Raw genomic sequence first — 18329 nt, forward strand, 5'->3', positions numbered from 1 at the left:
CGCTTGTAGGGAAGGGAAACGGCTCACCCAGGTTTGCTGAGTTGTGATAGACAGATTAGTTCCTGTCTCCCCCAAGGCATCAAGATTATGGCTTGTGATTAATGATTTGCAAGTGAATTAATCAGCCACCGCTTTTGAAACGTCATTTCTCAAATTACTTGTCTTTGAACATAAGGGCTTTCTGACATCATCTTACTGTCTCTAGATTCTCTTTCCTACTAATTGAAATTCCAGGATATTTCTTCTTCTTCTTGTCAGCTTGTTGGTATTACTTGTGTGTAAAATGTTTGCAAACAGATTACTATTCACCAGTAGTGTATCAGAGGTAAGCACCAAAACAATACTGTATGCTTCCAGCTCAAAGCAATGTGCTGATGACTCGTGAAATTCTCTATCTAAGCTGATTTTTCATTTATTGATTTATTTTTCACCACACCTACTTGCAACAGATATTTGAGATGTGTCACAATAAAAACACAGGTACAACAAAGCTCCAAACAATTGATTTATATGTTACCTTAGAAAAATGTTTCCTCCCTTTTAAAGTCATGCTAGGTGTGGGCAAGGGGTGGGAGGGATGAAACCGGCTTCCTTCACTAAGGAGGATGCTACAACTGAGCAGAGGCTCTGGAGTCAAACACTGGGGTTCCAATCCCCGTCCCTCCATATATGAGCGATGGCGGTGTGATTATCTGGTTACCTTGTCGTTTAGGGTGGGTGAGGCTGTAAGAGGGGCGGGGCGGGTGCACAGCCGTTACCACGCAACCGTTACCGCAAGACCTTAAGCACAGGAGGGTTAGCAAGAGACACTTAGTGTGGCAGTTAGAGGTCGCTCGGCCAACGGTCCGCCCGGGGTGGTCCTCCTGGCAAGAGGTAAGAGGTGGATCTCCGTGTGGTAAGAGGTGGATGGGGGCCTTCTCCCTGGGGCCCTCCAGGCCCTCCCCGGCCTCAGGCGGTGGGTGAGCTGGGGGGGCCCAGGACAGGCTGGGGGCTGTGTCCCGCCGAGCTCCAGAGCCCTTGCCATGGCCGCCCACTGGCTGGGCCTGGGCCTTGAGGCCACGGGAACCTCTCTTCCATCCCCTCCTCTGCTATCTAATGGCGGCGGAGGTCTCCCTGGGTCCCTGGGACCCGGCCTGCTCTGCCCGAACCTTTGGGTGGCCCAAGGTACCTGAGGGCCGGCTGGGTCGTGGTTGCCTGGCTCCCTCAGTGATGACGGCTGGGCAGGGTCTGGGGACCTGGCCCTGAGGGCACTGCCAGCCGGGCCTGGGCATTGGTGGGAGGACCCAGCCTGGGTGCTGGACGAACGCTCCTGGGCAGGGTAACTGGCCCCCGCGGGGACCCCCTCCTCTCAGCCAGGGCCTGGACCTCAGAGGGCGAAAGTTGAGCCTTGGGACCTTGCCCTTACTTGTCAGAACAGAGAGTAACATTTGTTTCAGTGGAGGTTTACAGGAACACCGTGACCCGACGGTGACCTGACCTCAGGAACGAAGGATCTGACACCAAGAAGTCTGCAACAGCTAACCATGACCCTCTCTCACCTTTCCTGTGAAAGGGCTTCGCTGAAAGCTTTCAGGGAGTTCAGGGTTTTCAAGGCATGAGGCATACATCTCCTTGCCTGGCCCTGCAGTAAACCTTTCTCTGCTCCAAACTCTGATGTTTTGGTATTGTTTGGCCCCACTGTGCGTTGGGCATACAGATTTGCATTCAGTAACAAGGCTACAAAAACAAATGCAAACAAAAATGCGTAAAGGCTCAAACTCAATACAAGTTTTTTTCTCCTTCAACAACAGTTCGGGACGGGCTCCCACCCACCTCCATGTGGTGACTCAGGTACCCAAGCTCATTCCCTCTTGTGGCTCCACCTTCCCCTTGGGTCTCCTGGTTGTCTGCATCCAGGTAGATAGAAGGAAAGGGGCCCACAGAAGAGGCACAGCTGTTCTCTTAACCCTCCGCCCAGGTGAACCCAGGCCAGCCCCGGCAAACATCACTTCTGCCCACATCCTGTAGGAGAGAATTCAGCCTCATGGTCCCACATAAGGCTGAGAGAACCTGAAGCATAGCATCTGTTGGCACACACAGCTTCGTGATCTTCCTCTGTTAGTCTTTATTATTTAATGAGATGGTGTGGGTAATGTGCCCAATACCAGGCATATGGTCAGAGTGCCATCAGTGGTCTTCACTATGATTTTTTTTTCCCCCAAAATAGTGACAGTAACGGTCTGCTTTGTTTGCAGTTTCAAGCCACAGTCGAGGAAGGAGCCGTGGGAGTTATTGTCAACTTGACAGTTGAAGACAAGGACGATCCTACCACAGGCGCGTGGAGGGCCGCCTACACCATCATCAACGGGAACCCTGGGCAGAGCTTCGAGATCCACACCAACCCGCAAACCAACGAGGGGATGCTCTCCGTCGTCAAAGTAAGGGTGCTTCCGACTGCCCCTCCCTCCTCGCCCGAGCACCCAGGGCCCCAGGTCGAGGATAGACCAGCCGCTGTCTCCTCCTCCTGGAATTAAAATGGGAAGAGTCTTCAGCTTAGGGGTGTGCTTGTACTCTCATGGCTATAAAACCAAGTTGTTCTACAGGTTCTGGAAAACCTAAACTTCCTTGTAACCTTAAAAAAAAAAAAAAACTTAATTTTTAAATGAGATTCTTCATATACTTGATAATGAATTATCAAAGATATGCAAAAATGGGACCTGTGAAGGTTTTCTAAAGACCCATGGTCAGATTGTGCATTCTTACAGTTCATCTTAACCTTTCTTAGTAGAGTCTCAGTTACTGTCAAACACAGCATATAATTACACACACGGGATGCTTCTCCGTGTGAAACCGCCTGTGAGCACTGCTGCCCAGCAAGCTGACCTCTCTCTGCTACAGGGGGACCGAGAAGGAAAGTGACAACAGTGTAACGGGAGGGCTCAGAAATGTGGGAAGGAGGGGGGTGGCAGCAGAGCACGTGAGGCTGGTGGTCCCCGTGTCCTGGAGGAAGGGATCTGGGAGGTTCTGGGAGAGCTGCTGCCAGACCAGAACGTCCATCGGAACACAGCTTCTTTTCTGGTGGGTGCAGCAATTTGCCTGGAAAGCAGGGAGCAGTCGTGTTTATAGTAATCGTATTAGTGGACCGAGCGGGAACGTTGTTACCTACTTCCTGTGTGCCGATGGCCAAGATGCTTAATTGTTTTCTGGGCCTCGGTTTCCTCGTCTGTAAAATGAGGATGATGGTACAACGCACCACTCGAGGTTGTCGTGAGGAGCTCACAAGCTAATATGTGATTGGCACCTGGTGCCTGTGTTTGCTTCCTGGGGCTGCTGTAACAAATGACCACAGACGTGGGAGCTTCAAACAACGCACATTTGGTCTTTTACAGTTCTGGAGGCCGGAAGTCCAAAATCAGTTGCACAGGGCTACAGTCGGTGGGGCTGGTTCCTTCTGGAGGCTCCGGGGGAGAATTGACTTCCTCGTCTTTGCCAGCTTCTGGAGGTCGCCTGCATGCATTCCTTGGCTCACGGCCCCTTCCTGTATCTTCAAAGCAGCAACCCAGCATCTTATCTCTCTCTGACTTTGACCCTCTGCTTCCATTGTCACACCTACTTTGACTTCCTGCCTCCCTCTTTTTTTTTTTTGTGCAGTGTTCTTTAATTTTATTTATTTATTTGTTTATTTATTTATGACTGCATTGGGTATTCGTTGCTGCGCGTGGGCTTTCTCTAGTTGCGGCGAGCGGGGGCAACTCTTCATTGCGGTGTGCAGGCTTCTCATTGCAGTGGCTTCTCTTGTTGCAGAGCATGGGCTCTAGGCACGTAGGCTTCAGTAGTTGTGGCACATGGGCTCAGTAGTTGTGGCTCGCAGGCTCTAGGCATGCGGGCTCAGTAGTTGTGGCGCACGGGCTTAGTTGCTTCGCGGCATGTGGGATCTTCCCAGACCAGGGCTCGAACCCATGTCCCCTGCACTGGCAGGCGGATTCTTAACTACTGTGCCACCAGGGAAGCCCACCTGCCTCCCTCTTTTAAGGACCTTTGTGGTTCCATTGGGCCCACCTGGATAATCCAGAATCTTCTACCCAGCTCAGGGTCCTTAGCTTAATCACATCTGCAAAGTCCCTTTTGCCATGTAAGGTAACGCACGTTCCCGGGATTCGAACATGGACATATTGGGGGCTGGGGTCAGTATTCAGCCTAGCCGCAGGGCCATATAAACGTTCACACCAACAAAGTTCCACAACGTCCCTGGGGGCAGAACCCGGAGCCACTGAGAATGGCAGATCTCAGAGAAGTTTCCGGCTTTCTCCAGAGGATGAGGGGTCTAGGTTTCTCCCTGTCCTTTTCAGAACCTCGTCTGAACTGAGCCCCAAACGTCTCCCTGAAAAGAGCAGCCTCTGGGTCTTCCCAATTCTTCTTCCCTTGCCAGGACTCCCAGGAAATCCTGGCACTGCCCTCCTACATTCAGTGCTATAGTTTCAAAGCTGTGAAAGTCGTAAAAAAATAAAACATAGCCACTGGCTGTTCTCTGAGGCTAGCCCTGTATCTATAGAAGGCATCAGGTAATTTTCCAAACCTGCAGCTGGAAGACAAAGCTTGGGTCAATATACATCCCCGCCATAAACCCTGCAGGAGCACCGTTCTCCCGGCCTGTGTTTGCTACAGCTTGAGGAAAATAAAATAACAAGCAAAGCTAGACTGGAAAAGAGTGTCCTCCTCTCCCCACACTCCCGCTTTGGCCCACAATGCTGTGAGTCTTAAACGTTAGCATTTAGAAGAGTCACCGGGAATGCTAGCTGAAATGCAAGTTCCTGGGCCTGCCCACACCTGCAGGGTCAGAACAGGAGGGAGAGTTGCCCCAGGAGAACACAGCCTTGTGGACGAGCACTGTCGTAGGACAAGGAATTTCCACCTGCAGTTCCTGGGGAGGAGGTGCCCACAGAGCCTGGGGCCCTCCCTGGGCCTCCATTTTACTAGCAAGTGGACTCCCTTTGCTTCAGAATTGGGATGGAGGCCTCCCCTCTTTGGCTGCCTGCCGCATGAATTTGTATAAAGGGCCTTGAGCTTTCTCTGCTTCTCAGTGCGCCTGAGTTCAAGCCCCAGGATAGCCTTCTGGAGGCTGGCCTGACCATGCTCCCTGGGCTCTCCACCTTGCTAGCAACCCAGTGCAGTAGCTAGGAATGCTTTCAGTTGTACGTAACCAAATGCCAGGCTGATAGTGGCTTAAATAGTCAGGAGAACTTCATGGTCTTCATAACTAGATGAAGGTAGGCCAATCCAGGGTTGGCTGGCAGCTCAAGGTGTCCGAGAGCCAGCAGGTGGCACCACAGATGTTTCTGCTGTTTTCCTCATGGACATAAAATGGCTGTCAAAGCCCCGGGCATCGCGTCTTCCTGCTGCTGTGTTCCAAGGCAGGAAGCAAGGAGGCCGCCAGGCACATGAGCGAGAGTATATGTGCCCTCATGGGCCCCTGTCTTCTCATTAGGGGAAAAAATGTGTTTTCCATGGGTCCTCCAGACAATTTCCAATGATGTGTCACTGACCGGATGACACGTGCCCACCCTCAGCTGCAAGGAAGGCTGGAAAGTCTGAATCTTTCCTCTGGGGCCTCTGCAATGAGAGGTGGGTGGACGTGGCCATGCTGCAGCCCAACCACAAGCAGCTCTGCCCTACCCAGTTAGCAGTCGGCATACGGGAGAACTAGAGGAGGTCTCAGGACTGTGTGGTTTCTGGGGGAGTCCTTCCTCCCTACAGGACCGAATCCTAACAATTCTGCCAAATGAGTAGCCGTGTCCTCTTTAAAACCTTCTAGTCAGGAACACCCTTAGTTGCTGTGTAAACCTATTCCAAACTGTCAAAGAGTTACTCTTTCCGCTGAATATAATCCACCCTGCATGTTACGTCTGTTCTCTCTTTTGTCCTCAGAGGAGAAGGAAGCATTGAGAAAGCAGGCATCCTTGATCCCCAAGCCTGTCACAGGCTTACAACTTACTGTCGGGTCACTTCCAAAGCCTCTCTCCTCTGGACAACAAACCCCAGATTCTTTACCCTTCCCATGAGAGCCAGCTTTTCCAGCCTTGAAATCCTCCAGAACAGTGGTCCACACCCTCTTTTGACACTTGATGAAATATTAGTCAAATTGCATCTCTGTAACTTTATTGGAAGTGTTTTCAATTTCCTCCCGTCCCTGACACAGAGACCCGACACCAAACAAATCACGTTAATCAGGTCATATGGCCGAGACAATGGAGGGCTTCTTAATGCAGCATGACCCAGGGCAGGCCTCGGAAGGGGTGGGAGCAGAGACCCACGTTCCATCAGCTCCTGGTAGACTGGCCCTGGGCATCGCCCCACTGGTGTCATTACACCCAGCTTTGTGCAAACGGAATTAAGCACTGCAGAGGTCCTCCTCTCCGGAAAAGGCTGGACTCTCTCTCTCTCTCCTTCCCTCTCTCTCTGCCACTACTCACATCTGCATTCCTCAGAAGCCAGCATTCTGCTGAGGCACATCAGCCTCGAACATACCTGAAGAGGCAAGGCAGGAGGGCAGTGGCTCTTCCAGCTGTTTCTACCCCATATTCCTCTTCCTCGCTGTCTTAACAGCCTCTTGTTATTGTATCCGACTCCAGGCCAGCTGCTGTGTGAAACACCCAGCATGCATCATCTCCTCTGATCTTACTACAATCATAGGTACTAGGACTTTACTGATGAGAAAGCTGATGTGCCTGTGGTCCAGTAGTTGTTCATTAGAGTTCTTATGGCCAGGACTTGATCCCCTCCCCTCTGGCTCTGGGAGCAAATAGCGCTTTCTACTACTAAGCTGCATTGCTTCCTGGTATGAATGAAGTGTCCCAAGGCAGGACAGAGGGCTGAGTCCCCATCAGCATTACTTGTGGAAATACCACCCTGTACCAAAAGCAGTTTATTGTTATCAACTCAGACTCTCTCATCAGACTCCCTATGTCGCATCTCGGCTCTGTGCCACTTGTTAGCTGTGTGACTTTGACCAAGTTACTTAACCTCTCGGAACCTGTTTCCTCATCTGTAAAAAGGGTCTAAAATCACCTACTATTATGAGGGTAAGGTGAGGATTAGGTGAGATGATGCACACGGGGCCCTCCTAGCACACAGTCGGTGCACAATGAGAGATGGATTATGTCACGAAAAGTAATGAGAGGTTGTGATGCAGATCAAATATTGTATGTATATTTATACATAATATGTAAATATATTATGAGACATGTGTGTGAATGGGGGGAGCTGTGGGTACCCCACTCATGGGTTAAATTGTGCCTCCCCCCAAAAAGACATTAAAGTCATAACCCCCAGAACCTGTGAATGTGGGCTTATTTGGAAATAGGACCAGTGCAGGTGTAGTGAGTTAAGATGAGGGCATAATAGAGTAGGATGGGCCCCCAATCCAAGATGACTGGTGTCCTTATGAGGAGGCAGCCGTGTGAAGACAGAGACACACAGGAAGAAGGCCAGGTGATGATGGAGACAGGGGTCGGACTCACACGCTGCCAGCCAGGGAACGCCCGAAGCTGGGACAGGCAGGGAGGGCTCCCCTAGAGCTTTCAGAGGGAACGTGGCCCTGCCAACACCTTGATTTTGGACTTCTAGTCTCCAGGACTGTGGGACAGTTCATTTGTTTGTATTAAGCTTTGTATTAAGCCACCTAGTGCTTTGTCCCCACAGCCTTAGGAGACAAATGTTAAGATTCCCGTTGCTGTCGGGGCCCTGACCCTCCTCCGCTGCCCCGCCGCGCCACGCTGTCCTGCTGCTGCTCACCCTGCTGGCCTCGCATCTGCTGCCTGTTAAGAGCCCTGCAGAGCTGGGAAGCTCAGTAAAACCCCACCCTGCCGGCATTTGCATCGTGGGAGAAAATCCAGTTGGGCTAGATTCAGGATTTCATAGTCGCAGCATGCTGTCCTTAACTTTACTTCCAGGAAGATGGTGTGTTCCTGGGAGCTGGTATAAAAGAAACCCTCGGGCCTCGGGTTGCCTGGCTGGGTCTGCCCATGCTGGGGTGCGGTCGAGAAGGTTCTCAGGAGAGGTGGACGCTCTGTGTGTCCGTCCTGCTCAGGATGCTGCCCGGCAGACTGTCACTACCCAGCAAGCCCAAGGCTCCAGTCCCTTCAGTGTCCTCATTAGGATGAATAACTCTGCTTTCCAAGCATGGCAGCTCCCTGGCCCGTGTTTGGACTTTATTTCACTGGGGTTGCAGATTTGGGGCTTGACTTGGGAAGGACAGAGATCTATGTTAGAAAGGAGGATGAAGTGGTAAATTATTCTTGTGTTCCAGGGATGGAACCACAATATAACTGGGCAGCTCCTAGGTACCAACAGCCTGGTATCTGTCAGCTCTTAAAATCTTAATACTGACCCTGTTGGGAGTTGCTCTAGGTGAGGGCGGGAGGGGCGGTCCTATCACAGCCAGGAAGCACTTCCGCGGTCAGTACTTCCAGTGTGTGTGTGTGTGTGTGTGCCTCTGCATATATATATGCATGTGTGTTTGTGCGGGTGCACTTTCACAGGTGTGGAGTGCGGGGCGTGCGTGTTAGCTGTAATTATCATGAGAGAGAATGTAATTTTGCCTAAAGCTCTCCCAACTAAACCTGCCCGATTCCAGATTCTTACCCCCTGCACCCGGCTCTTTCCCCAGCTTCGCCATTCTCACCTCTGATGCCACATTCCCGGATCCCTTATGACGTGTGCTGCCATTTCCTTCCTTCTGGTTGAGTGTGAATCACCTCCCTGTACTCACTTTATTCTCGTCCTCCCAGCAAGAATATCCATTATGTCATGGGTCTGATGAGTTAGCTACTTGTTTTCCCAGGAAACATTAGGAAAATAGCTTGAAATAAGCAGTGTGTCCTTATCTCACCTAAATGTCTCCTCACACACACCTCCATCGACAGGAAATGTCACCATCACTGCATCTCATGGTTTAGAAAGGAAGTGACCGAGTGAATGTCGTCCATGACCTTCTGTAAGGGACAGGGCACCATATTAATAATGTCTACAATGGGCTTTCCTTAATATCCTCTGATTTAGTCTACACAGCAGCAAGGGAGGCGGTTACCATCAGCCCCTTTACAGAATCACCTGGAAAGGGCCTCAGCAGGGTTGCTCATTGGTGGGACAGTCTGCCATATGTGGGACTGTCCCAGGCATGGCCATGTATCTGGCATCACTGTCCCCTGCCCAGAAAATGGCCACAGAGCTGCCGAGTCATGGGGACAAATAAAAATCCCCCCCCCATGTTTTCCAGTGCCCTCAGGTGGGGAAGGGCCATGCAGCTTAACCCCTTGTGTGTCAGCCTCCCGAATCCTCTTCTCTACATGACACCCTACTGGAAGAATGTGCACCCCCTGGAGCCCCCATGAGTGCCGGAGTTGTGAGGTCACAGGCTACCGGTGGGAAGGCTTTTAATGTCAGCGCTGCCAGGGAGTCACCTAAAGAGATCTCACAACAAAGGATCCAGGTGTCTTGAGACTCATGTAATTGTTGTAAGTTATTTCTCAATCTGAAAAAAGGAACAACTTCCATCCCTAATTTTGTATCTGTATGTTTCATACTCTTTTTCTTAAAGAGTTCCCCAAATTGCATCAAGCTTCTTAGCCCACAGGACCTGGATCCACCCCTGAGTGTCCACACAGCTCGGGGACTGTCAGAGGCCTTTGTGCAAAAGCACCTGCCCTTTGTGGCAGACCCGCGTGCTGAGCCCTTCTCTCTGCCTTTCAGCCTCTGGACTATGAGATTTCTGCCTTTCACACCCTGCTGATCAAAGTGGAAAACGAGGACCCGCTGGTGCCCGACGTCTCCTACGGCCCCAGCTCCACAGCAACCGTCCACATCACCGTCCTGGATGTCAATGAGGGTCCGGTTTTCCACCCAGACCCCATGATGGTGACCAAGCAAGAGCACATCTCCGTGGGCAGCGTGCTGTTGACGGTGAATGCCACAGACCCTGATTCCCTGCAGCATCAGACCATCAGGTGAGTGGGCGGCTGGGTAACCTGAGACGGGAGGGAGGCGGGCAGCAATGGCTTTTCTTTTCTGGTTGCAGGGTCTGTGTTGTCAGGAACAAACTACCATTAAATTAAACTTGTTAATGATCTGGGTGAGCAGGAAGTTTGTGTCATAATGAAGAGCTGGCGGCTGGTGGCACCAGGGGACCAGGCTTACTAGGTGCGGATGTTGCCGCTGCACCTGATTCCTGGCAATAGACTAGCCCGGGAGGAGAGTAGCTCCAGGGCTGTGTTCTCAAATGTCCAGAGGGGTCTGCTGGTGCCAAGCACAGTGTGGAAGGGACAGAGAAAGGAGCCGCCACATATGGCCCCTTGCATCTCAGACACCTACTTTATCAGCTGCCACAACGTGATGAGAAACGCTAACTCCATGTACAGTTAAGGGTATTAGGAGTTCAGAGAGGTTCAGTAACTTGCTCAAGACTGCCCAGCTTACACTGCCCAGTAGTGGAAGAGATTAGGATGCAACCATTGCAGTACAGTCTGCAAAGTCCATGCTCTCTGCTAAGGGCTCTGGACTCTGAACTGTCAGAAGGGAAAGGAGTAGACATTGCCTGGTACTTAGAAATGGACCATCGGGGTTGGGTTTTCCGCTGATGATTGGCAGGCCAAAAAGAAGTTCAAATTTTCAGTGTTCATTTCTTAAGCTCTGTCCAGTACTTCAGAAGAAGGGGTTTTCATAATGAGATTTAATTAAATGGTCATTATCTACAGTGCATCTCATGCTAGTGGAGATGAGATGCCCTCGCTGGTGCGACGTTTCACAGTAAACACGTTGACACGCAGGTCCAAATGCGCGCTTGTCTCCGCTAAAGAAAGTAATTAATCTTCCGCTTCCAAAATCTAATCTCATCATACGAGGTACCGATAACCAAGTATTAGACGCACTTCAAATGAACATGTCTTATTTTCCTGATTTGAAACACCTGAAAATGTGCCGCTATCTTCGCATCAGCCACAGGACCGTGGAGCAAGGTAGCAGAAGTTGTTTTCCAACCCAAAAGGGGGATTTATTTTTACAACAAAACTTTCTGAAATGCCAGACAAACTAGATAAAAGTACAGAATAATACCAAATCCTGTACTAATGTAAATCTGAAGTAGCCATTCTTTTTTTTCCTTTTCTCCTTTTTTTCCCCTTTTCCTGCTCAGTATCTGGCAAAGGAAACATATAATTTAAACATCAAAGAGAAAGCTTTCCTTAAGTACTTAGATCTGGAAACCTGTAGGTTAACAGACTGTAAGGTAGTTGTACAAATTTAGGATGTCTTTAGGGGAGCTTAAGTGTTGATTTGCACTTCTACAAAGAGGTGACTCCAGGGTGGATAGGAAATGGATTTAAATGGGGTTGATGTTGCTAAGCCTGAGGCTGTGCCTTTGTTGGGTAACTTCGGATGCTGCCAGACATGACAGTGTTAATGTGATGGGGAGAGGCTGAGGCAGGTGTCGGGATCTGGGAATAGAGGTACTACTTAGGTGGGACAGACAGTGGAAGAGTTGGGTCTCTCAGAGTTCTTTGTTTAAGACCAGCTCTGGATGACTTAGGCAAAAGGGAGAATTTGCTGGAAGATTCTACACACAGTTTATAGAATTTTTCCCAACTGGTAACCACTAGTTTTTTCTCTATACCTGTGAGTCTGTTTCTGTTTCTTATATACACCTCTTTGTTTTCTTTTTTTTAGATTCCACATGTAAGTGATAACATAAAGTATTTGTCTTCTCTAATTTCACTAAGCATAATGTTCTCTAGGTCCGTCCACGTTGTTGTAAAGGGTAGATTTTCATTCTTTTTAATGGCTGAGTAATATTCCATCGTGTGTGTGTGTGTGTGTGTGTGTGTGTGTGTGTGTGTGTGTGTATATATATATATATATATATATATATATAACATCTTCTTTATTTGTTCATCTGTGGATGGGCACTTAATTTGCTTCCGTATCTTGGCTATTGTAAATAGTGCTGCTATGAACATTGGGGTGCATGTATCTTTTCAAATTAGTGTGTTCTTTTTTTTTGGATGTATGCCCAGGAGTGGAATTGCTGGATTGTATAATGGTTCTATTTTTATTTTTTTGAGGAACTCCACACTGTTCTCCATAGTGGCTGTACCAATTTATATTCCCACTCACAGTGTACAAAGGTTCCCTTTTTTCCACACCCTCTTAAGAATGTATTACTTGTGGTCTTTCTGTTGATAGCCATCCTGACAGGTGTGAGATAGCATCTCATTGTGGTTTTGATTTGCATTTCTGATGATTAGTGATGTTGAGTAGTTTATAGAATTGAAGAATATGTTTAGAACTGGGCCAAGATAGCACAGGAATTTGGGCATTGTTGAGTCTCTAGGTAATGGGCCCTGATGGGCTGGCACTGCAGGACCTCACAGGGAGAGTGACCCACCTCCAGCCACTGTCCACTCTTGTGTCACTCAGCTCATGGTTCACATGCCCAGCGGCGAGTCCACTTTACCTGAGCTGGAACCATGCACCCCCGACTCAGGGCATCTTGACAGGCAAGAGAGATGATGTTCCCAGATGTGGCTGCCCCTCTTCACCCCCACGGCAGGCAGCTAATTGAGAAGGAGGCAGGAAATCCCATCTGGCAAGTGGAGTGTGGTGCTTGGAACATGGCAAGCGGCCACGGATAGCAGCCCCGGCAAACTGAGTCGGGAGACAGGAGCCTGGAGAGGGAGCGCGTGACTGGCAAGAGCCAAGAAGACATTGAGGGGCCCCAAGCCAGGATCTGCGCCCTGGAGAACAAAGACCGGCTGCCGGAACCGGGTGACGGTGCTCCTCCATTCCATCTCGGGTGCAGCATCAGTGGCGCCCACTGTGAGAAAAGGAGATCAGAGAAAGCAATTTGTAAATTACGAGATGTGAGACCTGGTGGTAAAAAGCAGGAGCATAGAAAGCTCTGAAGAGCTTCCTGTTTCTACAGTTGCTCATTACAGCTGTGACCCTCAGTCACGAGTGGCCAGGACCCATCTCAGACTTTTGCCAAAAATGCATGTACTGGCCCACAAAACTGAAAATGAGGACGAGGACGTCCAGCATGAGAATTCAGGTGCTCAGAATATGTTCTTTCCCCACCTCTTGACTCTGCACTTGCCTGGGTTGGCTTCGTCCTCAGCCATATCTGTATGGCTGTAGAGAGTCAAGGCCTCCAGCAATGCCAGTCCTACCAGCAGAAAGAGATCCTTCCTGACCAGTAGTATCAATACTTGCCCAAGGGCCAGGTTTGCGTCTCACTGAGCCAACTTGCACACACACCTGTCTCTGACCCAGAATGGCAGGAGGATGGGGTGTGCCCGGGGCTAGTCCTGGTGCGTGGGCCCACCGTGGACCCAGCATCCAACCATAATGAACTGGGCTGGTGGTTTCCCATAAGAATGCAGAAGGCTCTTCCCAGAAGGTGGGAATGGATGCTGAGTCATCAGGGACCACGGAGAGCCACTGTTGGCCAATTTCAGTGTCACGAGTCCCCTCAGAAAATACAGCTGAGGTGTTTCTGTGGCCGTTTGCCTAAGAGCTGTAACATTTACAAATGGGTCCGGCTGAGCAGTGTCTGGACAAATCACTTTTCCAGCATTGAAGCAAAATAAATGCGTGTGTATGTGTGTATGTGCATGTGCGTGTATGTGTGTGTGATGCACATTTCTCTCTCTGGCCTGACTCCTCAGACACATTCCTTCCTGCTGGGATCCAGAGTTGCCTAGAAGTGGCCCTCTCTCAGCCTGGCACTGACTGGATCTCCCTCTGCCCCTTCCCTCTCCCCTCCCCTCCGCCCTTCCTCTCCTGGTGCTGGTTCTGAGCCCATCAAAGGCAGGGATAACATCCCTGACACGTTGAGCTGTTGTCCCAGGAGCTCTTCAGGGAGAAAAGGCTCATTAATTATCTGCAGCCTTTGATCCTGTACACGAGAAGCACTGTCCCCGATGGGCTGTGTGTGCAGAGGCTGTGCAGGGCTGAGGGGAGGGGCCAAGCTGGGACCTGGTTTTCTAATAAACCGCACTTGGCTCCCCGGAACTCTCAGAAAGACACGATGACCTTGTGAGTGGTGGTGGTGGTGGTGTCTTAATGATTCTTTGGGGAGCAGGCATTGGAAGAGGGAGGAACTGAGAACTCCTATTTTTATCTCAAGGAGAGCTCTGAGTTCAGCTGACAAAGGCACATGCAAAAAGATGCTGCCAGCGCCATCTGCCCCCGTCTTGACTCCCGGCAATAGCACGGTGTTGGGCTCTGCAGTCGTGCAGGTTATGCAGGTGTCCCTGTCTGCGTGTGTGACTCTTTGTGTCCACATTGTCATTCTCCCTTTGTCCCTCTCTGTGCCGATTACTCTTGGTCTATCCTTTGCTCTGTACCTTTCTTCCTTATCTCCCTCTCTGTCTCCCTCTGCCCTTCCTCCCTCCCCATCACTGTCTCTATCTGCATCTTCCCCCTCCCTCTAGGTCCATCTTTCTCTCATGTCTCATGGCCATCTCTTCTCTGTCTGATTCTCTGCACCTTCCTTCCTCCCATTCCTCTCTCTCCTCTCTTCTCTTTCCTCCTCCTTTTTCCCCTTTTCCTCCATCTGCTTCTTCCCCCCCCACCCGCCTCCTTTCTCTCCGTCTCTGTCTCTCCCCCTCCCCGCATTTCTATCTCTATCAGTATCTCACTCCAAGACACTCTGTGCCTCAGCTCCAATAACCCCATCTCCTCTCAGATGACTGGCCAGGCCCTCAAGGCATCTTAGCACTGCAGGAGATGCTTCACCCCAACCAGCCTGATTCAGGTCCTGCCCCCAAGTTGACAGGCATTTTGACCTCCTCCCTGAGGACAGGCTCCTTCCCTTGTCAAAACAGGAAACTCCTCCCCACTCCCAGCCCCGATACAGCTTAGGACCTTAATTCTAACTCATTCCTGGTCCTGTCTTCTGTGATGGAAAGCCCATCTCAGGCACAGTGATTCTGCCGCTGCCACTGTCATACCCTCTTTTATCTCACCAGGGAATGTTAAAATCAGTGAAAGGCGTCTTGATCTCTGAGAAGCCTGTAACTCTAAAGACAGGAGGTGTCCAGGCATCAGAGTGAATATTCTCACTAAAAAGCCTGAGTTATTAAAACCTGTTTAAAAGCCCATAGCATTGTGCTTAGCCAAATCAAAATGGACAGCGGTGGGCTAGTGACAGATGAAATTCTTCTTTGTAATGACTTGTATCTTCTTATCCTTATTATAAAGTTAAGATAGCTCATGGAGGAAACTTTTGAAAAAGCAGTTGAGAATAAAGAAGATAATTTTAAAAATCTGTCATCGTCCCGCCTAAGGAAATCCCCTTTTAACAGCTTAGGTATGTCTCCAGTCACATGTGCCAGTATTTCTCTTTTTTATTTTCAAAATTGGCTCACATCACCCATTTTGTTTTGGGACCTGTCATTTTTACTTCCCAATATATGGCGAACAGCTTTCCATATCAAGAAATAGCCACTATTTTTCCTCACTGAATAGTATGCATTCTACAATGCTGTTACATGAATATACTTATTTATTTATTCATTCCCTTGTTGGCTATTTAGACTGTTTCCAATTATGTGAAATTATTTTTTAAAAGGTCAGTGGACATGCTTGTAGCTAAATTGTTTAATACATCATTAATTTTCTGAAGAATTTTCTGAAAATATTTTGCAAATGTGTTGATGTTATTAATGCTTTTTGTCATATAAAGATTTCTTTGTGTCTTTACCTAGGCAATCACATTTCTGTTTTCCCTTATTATTTGAATTGATGGTTAGAAAGTTTCTGTGCTCCGAGGTCATGTGAACGTTGACGTGTTGTAAAACAGCTGGTTCCCACACCCTGTCCTCTCAACCTGCAGTGACAACGAGACAGGCTTCAGCTTTCAGGGTGGAGCCTTCCTCCGTGTACACGAGACAGGAATCTGGCATTTCTCGATGACATTTCAGTGTCTCCAGTGAGGAGTGGACTCGTGCACCTGAAGTTGTTGGCTAAATATTGTCAGAAAGAGCAGCTCACTGATAATTACGCTAAAATGGAAATGACTGTATTTGCCCAACATTCTCTAACAGTGAAATGAGAAGCAGGGACTCACTGTCGCATCAGATCTGTTGCTTTGGTTCCTCTGGGGATGCAGCCGGCAGCTCAATCATTTTGAATGGTCTGAGAGAACTTATTTCATTCTCTGACCAATCCGGGGATTTCTATTAAGGCAACCAAGTAGCAATTCCTGTTCCAGACATTTTTCAGACAGAACTCATCTTATCCAGGGTCTGTAGTAAACAACTCTGCCGCAGAGACTTCTGCCCACCCAGTGAATACATAAGATACGTGTTGAGGAAAAATATTGTCCCCACCCATGTGAAATTACCCATTACTCCTCAGCATTTTTTTGGGAAAGGATCATTCATCCAGGGAACCCCACAAGTGTGCATCTAGCAGCACTGTATCTGTGAGGATTAAGTTTGGCTCAGTATAAAAGGAAAATTCAAAATGACGGTGGCTCAGATAAGATAAAAGTGGGTTTTTTCCCCCCTCATATAAAATAAGTGTAGGGCGGCTGTGGCAGTCCAGGGCTAGGATGGAAGCTCCGCAAAGCTGTCAGGGGCCCAGGCCCCTTACTGCTCGCCGTTCAGTCACCTCGAGACTGGCGTCCTCTTCCTCATGGACACTTATTATGGTTGCTAATGCTTCTGCCTTCACATCTGCATTCCAGACAGTAGTTTGGGAGAGAGGGAAAGAAGAAGGGAGTCTCTTCTATTTTAAGGAGTCTTACTGAAAGTCGATCACATTTCTATTTAAATCTGATTGGCCCAAATTAGTCACATGGCCAAAACCTAGCTGTAAGAAATACTAGGAAGTATGGTCATTTAGCTGGATAGCAACCAACTTTTAAAACTGGGATTCTTTACTAAGGAAGAAAGGAAGAGTGGGTATTGTGAGGCAACTAGAAGTTTCTGCCATGAACACCTTTGGGGACTGAACCTTTCTGTGTCATTAAAAACTACAGGGTAAATTTTAAAAGATGAATACGTGCCATGAAATTAGATTTTTACACAATCAAAATAATAGATAATTGTGTTGCCAAAGGCAGCTGCTTGAAAAAAGTACAAGCGTTATAGTTTTCCATTCACTCCTTTACTGAATTCATTTACTGGTATTTATTTAGAGGCTACTATGGGCCTAACACTGCTGGGTGCTGTCTTTTCACTTGTGAGAATAATCCCTGCCTACAGCCTCCGGGGAGCTTATAGTCATAAGAGCAAGAGCTTTGTTGCAAATGATGATGCCCCAGGAAAGAAAGAAGAGGGAGGGAGAGAGGAAAAGGAAGGAAGGAGAGAAAGAAATTGTTCCTTGGGAAGTAACAACCAGTGGTCTCCAGCTGTGGAGAAAAAGCCAAGCAACAGAAATTACTTATTTCCAAGCATCATTATGGTCTCGATTATCAACAAATTCCTGAATTCCCCAGAAGTGCCACTATCCCCATGCCTTTGAGCTGGTGTCTGCCTCCTGGGAATTGGGCATCAGACTAAACTAGGCCAAGATTGCCACAATACCCCTGGACACATGTATTTTGCTGGTACTATGACTAAGATGCCTAACATTTTTATATAAAAGCTTACCAAAAGCACTGTCACCAAAGTCTTATTTAACTCTTACAACCATGAGTCTGCCTCTTTGCTGATGAGGAAAACGTAACCTCTCTGAACCTCGGTTTATGGAAAGAAAACACGCAAATGAGGTGAATTCCTGGGGCTTTCCTCGCCACCACCTCGTCCACAGCTGTATGTCCTTCTGATGTTAGTTTAGGCATCGCCTCTGCAGGTGGGCTACCCTGACCTTCAGACTGCACTCCAAAGGGCTTTCTGAACGTCTAGTGTAATGCTCGTCGTGCTTTACTGTGATTCCTGACCTAATGGTCCATCTTCCACTGAACCTCGGGCTCTCTGAGGGGAACGATCATGTTTATATCCATCCCTGGTAAAACACAAGGGCCTCATCAGTACCATTTAATTAATGAAGCACCAAGGCCTAGCACCAAGACCTTCAAACTTTCCAGGAGCCTACAAAAATGTCAAGGACGTGAACACATAATCTATCATCTCCAAAGATGGAAAAGAAAACAGCAACATTGAAGTTAATAAGATCGAGTGTCCACAGCACCATGACTTTAGCAGGTTGAATTTTTTTTTCACATCTTTATTGGAGTATAATTGCTTTACAGTGTTGTGTTAGTTTCTGCTGTACAACAAAGTGAATCAGCTATATGTACACATATATCCCCATATTCCCTCCCTCCCACCCTCCCTATCCCACCCCTCTAGGTG

At 48.7% G+C, this 18329-nt stretch overlaps 1 protein-coding gene across 1 annotated transcript in view; it reads left to right on the forward strand.

The window, feature by feature from the left end:
* Positions 1-18329, forward strand: part of CDH13 (cadherin 13) — a 1033853-nt gene that overhangs the window by 926185 nt on the left and 89339 nt on the right. The window contains exons 9-10 of the mRNA XM_030863234.2: positions 2235-2417; positions 9727-9980. Of these exons, the coding sequence (XP_030719094.2) occupies positions 2235-2417; positions 9727-9980 (437 nt within the window). The remainder of the gene's footprint in view (positions 1-2234; positions 2418-9726; positions 9981-18329) is intronic.

Source organism: Globicephala melas, chromosome 19 (assembly GCF_963455315.2).
Source record: "Globicephala melas chromosome 19, mGloMel1.2, whole genome shotgun sequence".
NCBI lineage: Eukaryota > Metazoa > Chordata > Mammalia > Artiodactyla > Delphinidae > Globicephala > Globicephala melas.